The 17,500-nt window shown below is 40.3% G+C and overlaps 1 protein-coding gene across 2 annotated transcripts in view; it reads right to left on the reverse strand.

The window, feature by feature from the left end:
- HDAC11 (histone deacetylase 11) overlaps positions 1–17,500 on the reverse strand; it is a 67,542-nt gene that overhangs the window by 14,368 nt on the left and 35,674 nt on the right. For both annotated transcript variants that reach the window (XM_037904724.2, XM_037904725.2), the window contains exons 5-8: positions 17,218–17,260; positions 13,160–13,236; positions 11,297–11,359; positions 7,299–7,395 (exon numbers count right to left, since the gene is read on the reverse strand). In XM_037904724.2, the coding sequence (XP_037760652.1) occupies positions 7,299–7,395; positions 11,297–11,359; positions 13,160–13,236; positions 17,218–17,260 (280 nt within the window). The remainder of the gene's footprint in view (positions 1–7,298; positions 7,396–11,296; positions 11,360–13,159; positions 13,237–17,217; positions 17,261–17,500) is intronic.

Below are 17,500 nucleotides of genomic sequence, written 5' to 3' on the forward strand. Positions count from 1 at the left end.
CCACTACTGAGAATACCTAAAATACAGCTAAAGATTTTTTTCTTGATGATCAATAAACATTTAATGAATTTTCAGGTACCATTAGAGGAAGGACTCTATTGCTTTTTGATGAACTTGTCATTTTAAAAATCAACGTGTCAGTCAATTATAAATGTAGTGAAATTCTCAATAAAACCAAACCAAAACAACTGCTTTGCACAGCGAGTTATATATAGTTGAATTCCTCTAATAAAATCTGGAAGAAACATTACTTCTCATTAGAGGTCATGATACGCTATTCTTCATAGGAGTTTCAACTAGTGCTTCAACTGCCTCACCTGAACGGTTCTGTTATGGGGTATGCCTGACCCACACTGGGCTGGAAGGGGTTAACCCGACGCTATGGGCTGAGGAAGCCACGGCCCCTCACACCGGGTGGGCATGCTCCGACTGGAACCACAGTATAAGAGGAAGCAGCTCAGGTCAGTCTGGGCTGACCTTTGATGAGAGCAGATGTGTGCTGCAGGATCCAGCTGGGAGAGTGCCGGAGCCACCAGATGCCGATGCCAGCCAGGACTGTGCCTCTACCGAACCTCAGTCGAGGCCAACGGAGACAAGGCAGAGATTGCCGAGGGACTCCCTGCGTTGGAAGAAGGTGTAGGAAGTGAACCTGGGAATGGTACAGTAGTGACGGTTGACCAAGACTGAGCAACTAGATGTCAGTTCCCTGGGGCCTTGGATCAGGACCTGGTGGGCCCCTACCCCATTCGACCCACCATGGACACTGCCAATATGTGGGGAGGTGAATTGGGCCACTGGAGGCCACTACATAGACTTTGGCCACTAGGCCTTACTGTCCTGAACCGCTGGACAGCCCTATTGACTCTGGCCATTGGACCATACTGCCCTGGGAAGAAGGGCAGCTACCTTGACTTCGAACACTGGGCCTTAACAGTCCTGAAGCCCAGGTCTGCCTCAGTGACTCAGGTCCTGGGGCCATACCACGCTTAGGGGCTGACAGGGTGTATCTGCCTTATGATAGGTCCAAACCTATGTCATATAGACCTGTTAAGTAGAGTTAAAAAAAAGTAACATGAATAATTTCACTTATTTCTCCCAATTGGTTTTGTGCATTTTTGTGCCCTCAATATGTTGCCCATCCAGCTTTTCCTGTATATTAGACTGCTGGTATGACATGAAACTTCTCATCTGCAAAATGTTTGCCCTTGTGAGATTTCATAGACAAATGCCAGGGTGGCATCATCTATGTTAGAACAACCATGAAATAATGTTTTATCCCTAGATTCTACAGCATCTAGCATCAGCATCAGTAGCAGCCGAAGCCTATTTGGACAGGTGCCTCACCTCTGGCCTCAAAAGATGTGTGCCTAGTGCCTACATGTTTAGGTTAAATTATATTTTTTAATTAAATGCCTCTGCAGCAGCTTTCTGTGGTAACAAACCCATGATGCTAATGGTAAACCTGTCTCTTCACATCTAGTTGCTGTCACTTTACAAGTATGGCTGAAATATCACTCTGTTTTGCCAATGTCTAATGATTATTGTTATTGTTTCTCTTCAGTGTATAAACATGCCTCAATCCAGTGGAACATATGTCAAAAAGCAGATGCCCTTAGGACACTGAATAATGACCCAGGCAGAAGAAATCTCAAATCAGTGGCAGTACAACGTACTCCCTTTCAGACTGAAATTAGGGCAGATGCCCTTAAGACAAGAACACACCCATGGATAGTATACTTGGTAAATAGGATGAAAAATAAAGTCTGCAGATGTAGGCATCTAAGATAGGCACACTGACCTAAACTTATTACTTTGAGGTAAGCCTCACACAAGAAAGGCCAGAAGGCCAGCAGTGATAATGTGGGAAGGAACACACAAAAATAGCGCACTATGTATATGTGATGGGAAAAATACATGGAACAAATCAAACTGTTCCTGTTAGTGTTTTAACTCTAAAAAGCAGCCAAATTTTGAAAAAATAAAATGTACCTCAACAGCCAAGTCTACACTCGAAACTTTTGCCAATATAGTAATGTTGCTTAGGGGTGTGATTTTACCAGCAAAAGCACTAGTGCAGACATAGTTATTCTGCTATGAGTGCTTTTGCCGGTATAGATTATTAGGCTCATGGAACTAGTAAAAGCTGTATCAGCAAAGGCACTTTTTTTGCCAATATAAACTGCATCTCCACTAGAAGGATTTGCTGGTATAGCTAGACCCATAAATCATTTTAGCATAAACTGGCCAAAAGAAAGAAGTGTAACTACAACTTCTCCTTTAAAAAAACATAAAACAAACTAAGCCCTGGTCTACACTATGAAGTTAGGTCGAATTTAGCCATGTTAGGTTGATTTTATAAGCAATGCATCTACACAACCAACCCCATTCTGTCGACCTAAAGGGCTCTTAAAATCAACTGCTGTACTCCTCCCTGATGAGGGGAGTAGCGCTAAAATCGACTGTGCTGGGTCGAATTTGGGGTAGTACGGACGCAATTTGACGGTATTGGCCTCCGGGAGCTATTCCAGAGTGCTCCAATGTGACTGCTCTGGACAGCACTTTCAACTCCAATGCACTAGCCAGGTACACAGGCAAAGCCCCAGGAAATTTTGAATTTCATTTCCTGTTTGGTCAGCGTGGCGAGCTCAGCACCACATGTAACTCTGCAGTCCCAGAATTGGAAACGAGCTCCAGCATGGAGCGAATGGGAGACACTGGATCTGATTGCTGTATGGGGAGAAGAATCTATGCAGGCCGAACTCCGATCAAAAAGAAGAAATGCTAATATATATGCCAAAATCGCACAGGGCATGATGGAGAGAGGCTACAACAGGGACACACAGCAGTGCCGTGTGAAAGTTAAGGAGCTCAGGCAAGCCTACCAAAAGACAAAAGAAGAAAACAGTCTCTCCGGGTCAGAGGCCCAGACATGCCGCTTCTATGATCAGCTGCATGGCATTCTAGGGGGGACCCTACCACTACCCCACGACTGTCCATGGACACCTGCTAGTGGGGAGTCTCACACAACAGGGAAGAGGATTTTTTGGATGAGGAGGAGGAGGAGAATGCACAGCAGGCAAGTGGTGAATCCGTGTCCCCTGGCAGCCAGGACCTTTTCATCACCCTGGAGCCAATACCCTCCCAGGGCGGGTTCCCGGACCCTGAAGGCAGAGAAGGCACCTCTGGTGAGCGCACATTTGTAACTACAGTACAGGGTTTAAAAGCAATTTTGTTTAATGTTTGATTTGCCTTGAAGACTTGGGATGCATTCGCGGCCAGTACAGCTACTGGAAAAGTCTGTTAACGTGTCTGGGGATGGAGCGGGAATCCTCCAGGGACATCTCCATGAAGCTCTCCTGGAGGTACTCCGAAAGCCTTTGCAGAAGGTTTCTGGGGAGGGCTGCCTTATTCCATCCTCCACGGTAGGACACTTTACCACGCCAAGCCAGTAGCAAGTAGTCTGGAACCATTGCAGCACAAAGCATGGCAGCGAATGGTCCTGGGTTTTGGTCGCATTCAAGCAACAGTCCGTCTTTATCTTTCTGTGTTAGCCTCAGGAGAGTGATATCATTCATGGTCACCTGGTTGAAATAGGCGAATTTTTGTCAGGCAACAGTAAAAGGACCCCATTCACGCTGGGCTGTTTGCCCTTGGCTAAAAGGGATCATCCCTGAGAATAGCCATGCGGTGGGGGGGAGGAGTGAAGGGATCATCCCAGAGAATAGCCACGTGCTGGGTGGGGGGATGGGTGTGCTGCACATCCACCCGAAAACCGCAGCCCCTCCTTTTAAATGGCAAACCCAACCAGCATTGCTTGCTATGGGAAAGGAGGGTGCTGCAGTTTGAAACCATTCCCACACGTTATGAAAGCGGAAGAAGCCAACCCCGCGTACCCTTTGGCCTACCACAGCTGCCTGGAAACTGAATTCTGTTGCCCAGCTATGTGTGATGCGTCACCATACCGGAAGGCACTCAATATAAAAGGCAAAATGCGACCCTGTACCTAAAGCACATGTGCTCTCTGCTGTGAATTGATAGATTCTTTCACAGTGAATCACCCTTTTTTTCCTCAGAAACTTATCATCTTAAATTTTACTCTCCCTTTTTATCTCCCCTGCAGGTGCAAATATTTCTTTGCTCCCCCTATCATCTCCGTCCCTGAGGTTATCGCAGTTTAGAAGGCGAAAAAAACCACACTCGCGATAACATGTTTTCCGAGCTCAGGCAGTCCTCCCGCACTGATAGGGCACAGCTGAATGCATGGAGGCACTCAGGGTCAGAGGCCAGGAAAGCATTAGGTGAGCGTGATGAGAAGAGGCAAGAGGCGATGCTGAGGCTAATGGGGGAGCAAACGGACATGCTCAGGCATCTGGTGGAGCTGCAGGAAAGGCAACAGAGCACAGACCGCCACTGCATCCATTCTATAGCCGCCTGCCCTCCTCCCCAAGTTCCATATCCTCCTCACCCAAACGCCCAAGAATGCGCAGGGGGAGGCTCCGGGCACCCAGTAACTCCACTCCAGAGGATGGCCCAAGCAACAGAACGCTGTCATTCAAACAGCTTTGATTTGTAGTGTGGCTACAATGAGCAATGTGGCCTTGTCCTTCCCTCCTCCCGCACCCCACCCGGGCTACCTTGTCAGTTATCTCACTTTTTTTTTAATTAAGAAAGAAAGAATGCATGGTTTCAAAACAATAATGACTTCGATCACAGCTGGCAAAGGAAATAAAGGGGGGAAGGTGGTTGGCTTACAGGGAATTAAAATCAACAAAGGAGGCGGGTTTGCATCAAGGAGAGAAACACACAACTGTCACACCGTAGCCTGGCCTGTCATGAAACTGGTTTTCAAGGCCTCTGTGATGCGCAGCACGCCTAGCTGTGCTCTTCTAATCGCCATGGTGTCTGGCTGCTCAAAATCGCCACCAGGCGATTTGCCTCAACCTCCCACCTCGCCATAAACGTCTCCCCCTTACTCTCACAGATATTATGGAGCACACAGCAAGCAGTACTAACAATGGGAATATTGGTTGCACTGAGGTCTAATCTAATCAGCAAACACCGCCAGCGAGCTTTTAAACGTCCAAAGGCACGTTCTGCCACCATTCTGCACTTGCTCAGCCTACAGTTGAACTGCTCCTTACTGCTGTCCAGGCTGCCTGTGTATGGCTTCATGAGCCATGGGAGCAAAGGGTAGGCTGGGTCCCCAAGGATAACTATTGGCATTTCAACATCCTCAATGGTAATTTTATGGTCTGGGAATAAAGTCCCTTCTTGCAGCTGTTCGAACAGCCCAGAGTTCCTAAAGATGCGAGCGTCATGCACCTTTCCTGGCCATCCCACATTGATGTTGGTGAAACGTCCCTTGTGATCCACCAGTGCCTGGCCAGTCATGAAACTGGTTTAAAAGCTTCTCTGATGCGCACCGTGCCCTCCTGTGCTCTTCAAACCGCCCTGGTGTCTGGTTGCGCATAACCAGCTGCCAGACAATTTGCCGCAACCTCCCACCCCGCCATAAACATCTCCCACTTACTCTCACAGAGATTGTGGAGCGCACAGCAAGCAGTAATAACAGTGGGAATATTGGTTTCGCTGAGGTCTAACCGAGTAAGTAAACCACGCCAGTGCGCTTTTAAACATACAAATGCACATTCTACCACCATTCTGCACTTGCTCAGCCTGTAGTTGAACAGCTCCTGACTACTGTCCAGGCTGCCTGTGTATGGCTTCATGAGCCATGGCATTAAAGGGTAGGCTGGGTCCCCAAGGACAACTATAGGCATTTCAACATCCCCAATGGTTATTTTCTGGTCTGGGAATAAAGTCCCTTCCTGCAGCTTTTGAAACAGACCAGAGTTCCTGAAGATGCGAGCGTCATGTACCTTTCCCAGCCATCCCACGTTGATGTTGGTGAAACGTCCCTTGTGATCCACCAGAGCTTGCAGCACCATTGAGAAGTACCCCTTGCGATTTACGTACTGGTTGGCACGGTGGTCCAGTGCCAAGATAGGGATATGTGTTCTGTCTATCGCCCCACCACAGTTAGGGAACCCCATTGCAGCAAAGCCATCCACTATGACCTGTACATTTCCCAGAGTCACTACCCTTGATATCAGAACGTCAGTGATTGCATTGGCTACTTGGATCACAGCAGCCCCCACAGTAGATTTGCCCACTCCAAACTGATTCCTGACTGACCGGTAGCAGTCAGACATTGCAAGCTTCCACAGGCTACCACCACTCGGTTCTCAACTGTCAGGGCAGCTCTCATCCTGGTATTCCTGCGCTTCAGGGCTGGGGGAAAGCAACTCACAAAGTTCCAGGAAAGTGGCCTTACGCATGCAAAAGTTTTGCAGCCACTGGGAATCATCCCATACCTGTAATATTATGTGGTCCCACCAGTCTGTGCTTGTTTGCCGGGCCCAGAATCGGCGTTCCACTGTATTAACCTTACCCAATGCCGCCATGACGTCCCAATTGCCACATCCCATGCTTTCAGGAATGTCTGTGTCCACGTCCTCCTCACAATCATCCTCGTGCTGGCATCTCATAACCAGGTTCTGCACATACTGCAGGATAATGTGCGAGGTGTTTACAATGCTCACAACAGCAGCGGTGAGCTGAGCGGGCTCCATGCTTGCCATGCTATGGCATCTGCACAGGTAACCCAGGAAAAAAGGTGCAAAACGATTGTCTGCCGTTGCTTTCACTGAGGGAGGGGAGACTGATGACAACAAAACCACCCGCAACAATGTTTTTGCCCCCATCAGGCACTGGGAGCTTAACCCAGAATTCCAGTGGGCAGCGGAGACTGCGGGGACTGTGGGATAGCTACCCACAGTGCACCGCTCCGTGAGTTGATGCTAGCCACAGTATCGAGGATGCACTCTGCCGACTTAGTGCACTTTGTGGGGACATACACAATCGACTGTATAAAATCGCTTTCTAAAGATCGACTTCTATAAAATTGACCTTATTTCGTAGTGTAGACATACCCTAAATGACTTCTAACCCTCCGTCTTGACCACTAGGGGTCCAATCTCAGCCAGCCAATGAACCAGAACCAATAACATGTGACTCATGGCTAATCAGAACCATGATAGATACTGAAGTTCAAATATTTGCTGCAAGTTTTTGCAAACATCCTCAAAGGGAATTTTCTTACATTAAGTTCATGAATATTTTTGTGTTGCTGTATTTCACATCAGAGTGAGCAGCATTTCAGTGGTGAATGGAGCAATTGTTCTGTGGTAAATACATTTTTAATACTTTAAGATCATATCAGTTTGAAAAGTACTTACGTTTAGCAAAGCCATCCCCCGGATAAATATATCTATTGTACACATCCATAATATAAACCCTATGATCATCCATGAAGTCTCTCTCATGGCCATTTCCCTATAAGAAAATTTCAATAGGTTGATCTTAGCAAGCAAACACAGTATTAAAGAATCTATGAGCATTAAGGAAATTAAGAATACAATGATACAGTGTTTAATGTCCTAGGTACTTTTTCTTGTTTATATCCTTAAAGGTTATTCTGATGTTGTGAATAATAATACTTGCATCTTTAAATGAGGCTCCCCAAGTGCTTTACAAATATTACTGAAATTAGCATTACAATACACCTTTGCAGATACAAAAGTATTTTCATCTCCACTGTGCAGACAAGAAAACTAAGGAACGGAGCAGCCAATTTGCTCAGTGTCACAAGGAAGTCTGTACCCAAGCCAAGAATAGAAATCAGACCAAGCTCTAGGCTTTAACCACACTATATTCCAGAAGCTTGTCAGCTACTGAGAATATGTAAAATGAGACCAGAGGTTTTTTTGATAATCAATGAAATGTTGAAAAAGTTAATTAACCTTCACGAAAGACTGCAAAAGTAAAATATCAATAAAACGTAATGAGAAACATATTACATTCTACCTTCTACCATTGTAAAGCCAGGAATCTCTATTGAAATATTGGACTTTGGGGTAGGGGAGAGGAATGGTTAAAGGGAAAATCAGATTCTGATCATCATCTCCTTTTTCCACACCCTTGAATTCATCTGCACTCCTATCAGACAGCATAAAACAATCTCTAATGAGTGGTTCTCAAAATAAAATATGTTAAATTATGTCAGAGTCTATGTAAGGAATGAAAGCAAGACGGTAATCAGAATGATTTGATTTCAAAGTATAGGAGTAAATCCATGAAAATAATATTTTCAGTATTTTTGTTGTGTAATTTAACGTTAACTTGATAAAATTCAGTTGCAAAGTTGTATCTCTGCTGTGGTTCCCAGTCCTGAAGACATCCAAGAGAAAAAAAGCCATTACAATGCTAAAACTGGCTAGTACATATGAAAGGGTGGTGGGGAATACACGAATGCTCCACTGCATGTTTTTGTGCCACCGATATGGCCTGTTAGAGGTGGCTGAGCATGAACTCTTACTCACTACTTTGCTACTCCCAGGCCCCAAAGAAGAGGGTAGTACAAAGATGGGGAACTAATGACAGTAAAGTGCTGGAGTGAGTCAAGTTCCCAAGGCTGATGGGCTCAGCGGGTTCCCTGAGATCTACGGAACTTCCTCGTGACGCTGGCAGATCTGCACAGTTAGAGGACTCTTGTCTAGTCTGCTACCTCACATACTCCTTCTGCTAAAGAAAGGGAAACTGTGGGAGGGACTGATGTAGCCTATAATCTACAGATCACTGGCACAACAGCTATAAGGTCAGAGATTTCTTGAGAAGCATTTTAACAAGGAGCCTTGACACCCTTTCAAAGATCCCTTCAGAAATACAAAGTAACTACATTACATAATCTTTGGTCTTGTTTCATGGCCAATTTTAGCATGCAGATAAGAGACATGATGGAAGATAACATTCTTCTAGATCATTACGTTTCATCATAGCAATGAAACTGCCTCAAAAGTGGATTAACACCACATTAAAATACGGTATACATTTCTGATTAAAAGCAGTTTTAGTACATTACCAGCTTTTCTAAAATAAATAATTTTTATTGCTGAACAGTAAAGGTAATCAATCTACAGTATGGACTAATCAGGTTTATAAAACAAATCCACACAAAAAACTTTTTAGCCCTTATTAGGATTTTGCTGAAAATCCTACTACCAGAGATGAGAGCTCTCAGTACACACAGTAAATCATTCCTTCTATAGAAGGGGTGTATGTGTGTGTGTATATAGTGTACTCCATTATCGTGAAGTCAGTCTTCCCATTACAAGCACTGAAGGTCAAACTCATCTCCTGTAAAAGTTGCTGCAATGATTATGAATGCTGAATTAATTATAATTATAATTATCTTTAAGAGTCTCTTGTTTCTTATGGGATGCTGAACAATTCTCAACGATTGTTAGGCTGCATCACCGTAGGTAGACGAGAAAATATTTCTACATTCTAGCCACATGATGGAGCTACAACTCAGCTTAAATTTGCAACAGTGAACATTTTATTAAGACAGCTTTATCACCACAGTTAAGGAGCATAAAATATAATCAAACACCAGGGTTGTGTAGAGTAATTAATAATCAAACACAGTAAGTGATGATCCCATGATTTTCTATAACCAGTTATTCAGACCATATCTGTCTTAATTTTTACTGACTAAATCTGTGGGGAGGTAAATTAATAGCAATACATGGCACTGCTTTATCGAGGTATCTTTCTAAAGAGTAAGTTAATTACCACTGGAGGGTTACCCTGGCTGCTGACTGATAGAGTAGGCAATGGTTTTCTTCATTCATCCTTTTTAATTTGGCTTGTCAGATTTCTTATTTTTTTGGCCAGGTCTGTGTTGTCAGCTTCATTCTGAGTTCACAGTACAGTATTTTTAGATTACATTGCATTCCAGGGCCAAGAGTCTCTGCTTTAAAAAGTGAGGCTTTATTTTTCCACATAAAATGAAAACTTATCTTTATCCAAATAGGTGAAGTAAGTGAGAAGATGATGAAGGTTTACTGAGTATTTGGGGGCCAGGAAAAGGGGGAAGGGGAGAGATGCCATTAATCGGGATTATTTTTTTTAAATCGCTTGACACCCCTAGTTTTAAGTCCAATTGCAGTCAAGGGCCTTAAGCACATGCTCAAGAGCATTAATGACTAGGGATGGACTGCTGAATTTGGCCTCAAAAAGCATGGAACCACTCCCTGGCTTATCTGAAATAATAATTCTAGAAAAATTGTTTAAAATACAACTGATTTGCAGTGAAAATTCCATTTAAGTTACCACATGCAGGGAAAGTGACAGAGTTAGATTTTCAGTATTGCCAACTCTCATGATTTTATTGAAAGTCTTGTGATATTTGGTGTTTTTCTTAAAGGTCCCTAATGATACTTTGAGGCCTGACTCATGTTTTTCAAACTCCTGGCAATGGCAACACTGGTATAATTTTCTGAATCCTACTCACTGTACAAATCAACTCTCTGGTTTCCCAGTCCTAAGGTTTAGTTTGTGCTGCTAAACTGATCCTCCAAACCAAATCCTGAGTTAATCAATAATTATGGTCTGAAGAAACCTGATCTGTTGGTGGCTGCAGCAGGACACTTAGCTTGGGGTGCAACAAAAAGAACCCCCTACTATGGATCTTAACTCAATGGGCTCAAAAGGATTTCTTATGAAAGTTTTGATTTAATGCACTGTAATACAAGAAAGCTAAATGATACATGAAGCTTGAGGAGCAAAGAGAAAAATAAAAAATCTTAGACGCTAATCACAGAGGAACAAATTTAGGTAAACAAATTTTTAGAACTAGATAGATGAGGATTAAAAATAGTTTATGCATGAAGAAAAAACTATAAAACAATTGGAAAACCTGACTGATTTAAATATTAAATATAACCTAGAGAAGATGCACAGTAATCAGCACTGAAGGAATCATCAACCAAACCTGAATCCCAATGGCACTTTGTCAGAAACCAGCACCCTATTGATTAGCAGACAAATGAATAGATAAGAGCAGGCTCTCCAATAACTTAGTAAAAAAATTGGGACTATATTCATGTGTCAGTGAACTAAGAAACTATTTCTGTAATTATATAACAATATCAACTTAAGAAATTAAAGGTCAGGTAATTAATTGAGTTATGGTGGGATGCTTTGCGCCTACTATGCTACACATTTATTTCCTAAATCCTTTCCAATTGAGGTTACCTTTGCATTCTGTAACTTACATTTTTACCATAATACAGTTGTTAGAAAAATTGTATTTTTGAGGATTTCTGCTTTTTGGTAAAACTTTTTTTTTTTTTTTTTTTTTTTTTTAACAGCAACGAACATGTGAATCACTCACCTGATGAGCATCCAGATCTATAATAGTGGCCTTAGACACTCCTTCTACTCTTTCAAATAAAAACTGGAATCATGGGTAAGTACAGAGGAAAGAGAAAAAAAAAAACTAGTTAGGAATGTAGATGAGAGATTAGAATGGAAGCTTGATACTTGCATGGTACATTTTATTTTTGAACAGAATGTACTGTATATATTTGTATTCAAATCCGAATGCCCCCTTGAAAGATTTTGGGGGAAGGGATAGCTCAGTGGTTTGAGAATTGGCCTGCTAAACCCAGGGTTGTGAATTCAATCCTTGAGGGGACCATTTAGGGATCAGGGCAAAAATTGCGGATTGGTCCTGCTTTGAGCAGGGGGTTGGCCTAGATGACCTCCTGAGGTCCCTTCCAAACCTGATATTCTATTATTCTATTTCTTATTTGCCAAAAATTAAGGGCTAGATATTTTTGAAACACTTTATTATGGAAACTTAACAATATGTGAAGGAATAATTACATAAAACACACAGAGGTTTTCTTATGGTTTGAAAACCATTATCTTGAGAAGCTTATGGACTCAATACACAAAGAGAATCCATGCATTTGCATCACATTATATACATGAACTACATTTGTAGTGGGTATTCACCCATGAAAGCTTATGCTCCAATACGTCTGTTAGTCTATAAGGGGCCACAGGACTCTTTGCCGCTTTTACATTTATAGGCTAGCTTTCAGATTCAAATCTTATAATTGAAAAAAACAAAGTTCCCTCTACTTGTGTTTAGAGCTGAAAGAGGTGATGCAGGTTATCACATCATCAATGGCTCACATTTCTAAAGGATTGTGTAGGATAAATATATTAACTGGTTTGTGATAATGATGCAGACTGAATGTGCATAAAGAGCATTCCTCTCTCTCTCAAAAAAGTTGGAAAACGTTGTAGTAGGGATCCAACTTTATTTTACAAAGTCACTTTATATGCTAGTAGTGGAATTCATTAATTGCTATTCCATATGGCTGAGAAAGCACATTAACGTTTTTAAAAAATTCTTTGAGTCATAATAGTAACTACTGTTAACTAATTGATAGTAAAAAATGTCTTTAGTACATGTACAAATTATGGAAGAGTTATAATTTCCAATTTGCATTGGAATAGCTGGGAGCCCCAGGGCAGATTAAGGAATTTTGCAAATCAGTAAACTAACATACAAAAAAAGTTAGGGCACTTCACCATATAGTGTACTATATTTGTTTATATCTTAACATTTTAATTATTTCGGTTAGTATTTTATAACATGCTATCAAATATATTGTGATATACTTTGTTTATAGAACATACCATACTAAATATAATCAAGTATTTCAAACTCTTTCCCCTCCCTTGTAAGATCATTTTCGAAGACTTAACATTTTTATCTAGGAAGACAAAATGCATTAAGGGTAAGATCCTGAGGGCGGACACCTGTGCCCATGCAAACTTAGGTAGAAATCAGTGGAGCCCCATGTGGGTGTCAAGTTTGCCAACTGCAGAACCAGGACAGTTCCCACTGAACATTTAAAGACAATTAATCTATGATACTTTTAAAAGTATTTTTATTTTAAAGAAAGAATTGTAACAAAATGGTATTAAGTCATATTTACCTGCAGTAATCTGATTCTGCAGCCTTCTCCACACAATTATTGCCCCCATCAGTGACAGTTATACATGCATAAATGCTGCAGCATCAGTCCCTAGACTACTTTAATACTGATCCCTGTCTACAGACTGTTTTGTTTACTCCTGTTTATTAAGATGTAAGTTAGACTACTGATTTAAGAAATTTATGTTGATAATATTTTCATTTGTACAAACAGTAAGAGAAAATTATTTTTAAATGTACTACCTTAATAGCCAGTGTGATATCAGCATATGCACAAAATCCTCCACCTTTATCACTTGAACAGTGATGGAAGCCACCACCTAAATGTAAAAACGTAACTTTAAAGAAATATTAGGCTAAAAAGCTAGATACTATGGAAAACACTGTCACTGCAAAATGTAAGGTCAGTGTTTGTTTGCTGTTTACTTAAGCAATGACCATCACGTTTTTAAATTGAAAAAAGCATCGAAAACCCCTAACCCATTGTCCTGGTCGCATATCACATTCAGTGTCACCCCTTCATGTTTTATATATTTAGCCTATCAGGTCCCAAGAGAAAGAAGCACTATGTGTCCCAGTCTGAAGTGATCTGGCCCCAGAACCTGGAAATCCTGCAACCATCTGAAGAACTAGGCTCAAAGGAGATTATACACTACATTAGAACCCATGACTTTGTGGTAAGGCACTTTGCATCCATGGCCCACCCACCTGGAGCCATGTGCTCTAGTTTAGAGTAAAGCAGGAGGCCAATTCAACTCATCAAATTGCAAAGGGCAAACCTACTTGAGGCAGCAACCAGGGCAACAGGCATGCTAGAATACTACCTTCTTCTACCACAGTAATAACCTAATGAATTATCTACGGGGGGGAATGAAAACCCCCACAATGTACCCAATTAACTTGTGCGGTTGTGCGATGGGATGGGATGGGATGGGCAAGTCCTTCTCAATCTGAAAGTCATGGGTCAGCAACAGCCTAAAACAAGAACTGTCACTGACTGTCAGTCAGTGCAGCCAATGTACCCAAGGCCTTCCTTCATCCATGGGACATTAAATTGTAGGATAGATGCAAAATATTGTTTTGAATCAACACTAAGATCAGGAATGGATTTTAAGAGTTACTCTTTAAAATCATATATACCAAACATTCACCATATAGCACTAATTATTTTTAATCACAAATACAATGCATTTTATGTAAAAATCCATAACACTTTACTGATAAACATGCTACATATATCTGACCCATATAACTGACAAACATAATTTCATTTGAATTTCCACAGAGCATGTCTGCCTTTGTTTTTTTCATACTGGATGTTTACTCTGTAGACTAGAGGATTATACTAAGAAACAATAGAAAGATGTGTCCAGAAGAATGAAAGAGGTAATATTTTATATTTGCACATAACAAATTTGTTTTTTTCTCTCTCTCTCTGGAAGTATAAATTTGCTCAGATTCTTCTTTTTACGACATGATGGCTGCCCAAATGCTCACTACATGGGAGTTACCGTCTTTAGAAATGTCACAGAAATATAAAAAAAGGTGGGGAAAAATTTAACATCTGTGACCCCTGTGAAATCCAAAAGCTAATTATAACCCTGACTATTCCTTCTACAGTCACTGACCTTCCTCCTTTTGCCCTATTATTGGGAAAGGATAGAAAGAAGGCCAGATTTATTTCCACTATACCCTTTATAATTTATTATTACTACAATTAAGTCTCTTTTTAAATGAAGTAATCTCAGTCATTCCACTTGACCTACTGGAAAACACCAAACAAATGGTTAAAAATACAACAAATTCAAACCTACTGTAACTAAGCTCTCACTACAACATGATACGTTTCAAAGATTTCTGTGGCTGGGAGAGACCAAAGATTCTTTGATTAAAGAAATGGATATTTCTGACTTCAGTGTAGTGCATCTCTTTCTGGAGTGCTCTTTTTTTTTCTGTGGCAAAATTATTGCACATCTATTTAGCAAAATAATGTAGTTAGGTACCCTTGCTATTTATTTACCTCATGATAGGATTTGCATGAAAATGTGCTGATAATTGATGGTTAGCAATGTAATGTATGTGCCCATAAAAAACATGTTGCATTTCTCAAATCATTAACTTTTATTTTTTCACATTGTAGATTCACCAAATGCATTAAATATTTCAGTTTTGTAGTGAAACAGAAATGGACATTGACAAAACAGAACAATGAAGTCCTGCAGTTGAGTTAAATGCAATATGGTCTCTGTTTATTTGGGATGCTGAAGGGAAACTGCATTGCGGCAAGTTATGGAAATAAAAGAACTTTGAATCATGCTACAGTCAGAACGAATCTCTCAACAATTCTAATCTAGCATCATTTAAGTGTGTATTAAATGTCAATAATTTATAGGTTGGAACACTGAACTTCTATACAGGAATCTCTATATGTGAGTAAAAGGAATTTTCCTACAGCCCAGTAAGATTCCTCCAAAAAACCTGTGTTCTCCAAATGAGATGGGAAGAAACATTAAGGTAAAGTGAAAACTCTGAATTTATTCTTCAAGAGATTTAAGTTTTAAATGTTTTTCCACTTTATTTTTGTCTTCTTCTGAAGCCTTCTTTACTGGCTACTGCTGGAGGCAGGATGCCAAACTAGACTGTGTCAGTGGTCTCTATGTTCCTCTAAAATTTACAGATACTGTACATTAGTTGTACAACAAGGGTACAGTGAAATTGCTAACTTGGTTATTCAGAAGTGCCATATTGTATTGTTGTTCTTAATTTGGCAAGTATGGATACAAACTATGTCCACAATGATTATCTTGCAATATAGGATGAGGAACAGAGCACTAGAAGCAAACAACATTTTCTTATTCATAGCGTTTGTGCCCATAATTAAGATCCTCTATGTTCCCAGCAAATATTTCATCTGAGTAAGTTTCAAACAATTTTATTTTCTCACAAAAAGTACTGTATCTTTTAAACCTTACTTTTTTGGGGAAAATGAATATATAATTTAAGTAATTAACAACAAATCATTTGTGAAACTTCTATTAAAATTTTATTACCTGAACATATCTTTTTAAAATCACAGTCATCCTTGTCTGTAAACTAGGGATGGAATTTACCTATGTGCAGAGGGCCAGATTGCCTATGCATGACTTAAGTCCCTATCTATCTATCTTGGTACTTATATGTCCCCCATTATTGTAGTATCTGAATGCCTTACAGTCTTCAATAAGGTTATCTCCTCACAAAACCCCTGTGAGGTAGGAGAATGCTATTATCTCCATTTCCAGAGGGGAAATGGAGGCACAGAGAAACTAAGTGCCCAAGGTTTTACACAATGTCATCAGTGGACCAAGGTCTTCTATGACCCCAGTCAGTACAAATACTACTGGACCATCCTTCCTCTCCAAAATAGTGACTTAAGAGGTGCACAGGCCATGTGTTGACCTTGGAGTAAATTTCACACTAGGTGTTTATTTAATAAGCAACTGTAAAACTTCCATGGTGCGCTTAACACAGGATAATGACGACAGTGAACGATATAAAACCAAATTCAAGGTAATTAGAGATTTGATTATTATATGGCATTTGAAAAATTATTCTGGTAATAAATATGGATTTTCTTTAGGTTTTGAATTTTGTTATGATTTCAGTTGATAACATATACATAAAACATACTATATTTCATTGTATATTGCTATTGAGGCTGTATTTGATGTTACATGTCTGATTTTTTAAAAATATGATTTAATGAAAATTTAAAAACCGATTGCAATAAATCATGTAATTTTTCTTCCAAATCCCATTTTTTCCTCCCCAATTTCCTAGATGTCTCATTCCAAGAGCTTCTGTTGCTTCAATCACTGTATCCTAGAGTTGAAAACTTAGGTTTTATCATGTAAATATTAAGATTTTTCAATACCATACTGATATTGTCTACCTTTATTTAGTTAATAACAAAACAATTAGGATTTATGCCCACAAATTAGCATTCCATTGTTTGTTCTCTTTTCTTAGAAGAATCTGATTGTTTTGTTTAATCACAAAACTGCAATATGGATTATAGTATACTACGAAACTAAGATTCTCTTCTCTAAAATTAATTTTCTTCTCAAATTCATCTCTAAAAGTTATTCTTCTCTTCTCTGAAATTCTAAAATTAACATAACCTCTCTAAAATTAACTTTGGACATTTACATTTGAGGTAGGTTTGGCTGTTATAAAACAGTATACAGGTCACGTTGAGAGGAAATAAATTATTTTTAAAGTAGTTGGTAAAACTTCATTTGCTTAATTACATTTGTACTTACCCACATTGATTGCCCAGCCTCTGTCAACAGCAAGCTTTCCTGCCTTTAAGAAAAAAGCAATAAGAATTTCAGGAATGTGTAAACTATGGCATTTAGGTTTTGATCCTGTACCCCCCCTTAGGCATTTTTAAGGTCTTTAGAGATGTTCATTAAAGTCAATGGAAGTTTTACCAGAGCAAGACATGCTGGAAGAGACCCTTTAACATGACGTCTATATTTCATTTTCTTGAGACTGTGCATCTAAAATTAACTTTGCTATGCAGAGATGAACATGGACCACTAG

Source organism: Chelonia mydas, chromosome 7 (assembly GCF_015237465.2).
Source record: "Chelonia mydas isolate rCheMyd1 chromosome 7, rCheMyd1.pri.v2, whole genome shotgun sequence".
In the NCBI taxonomy this organism is placed as follows: Eukaryota; Metazoa; Chordata; order Testudines; family Cheloniidae; genus Chelonia; species Chelonia mydas.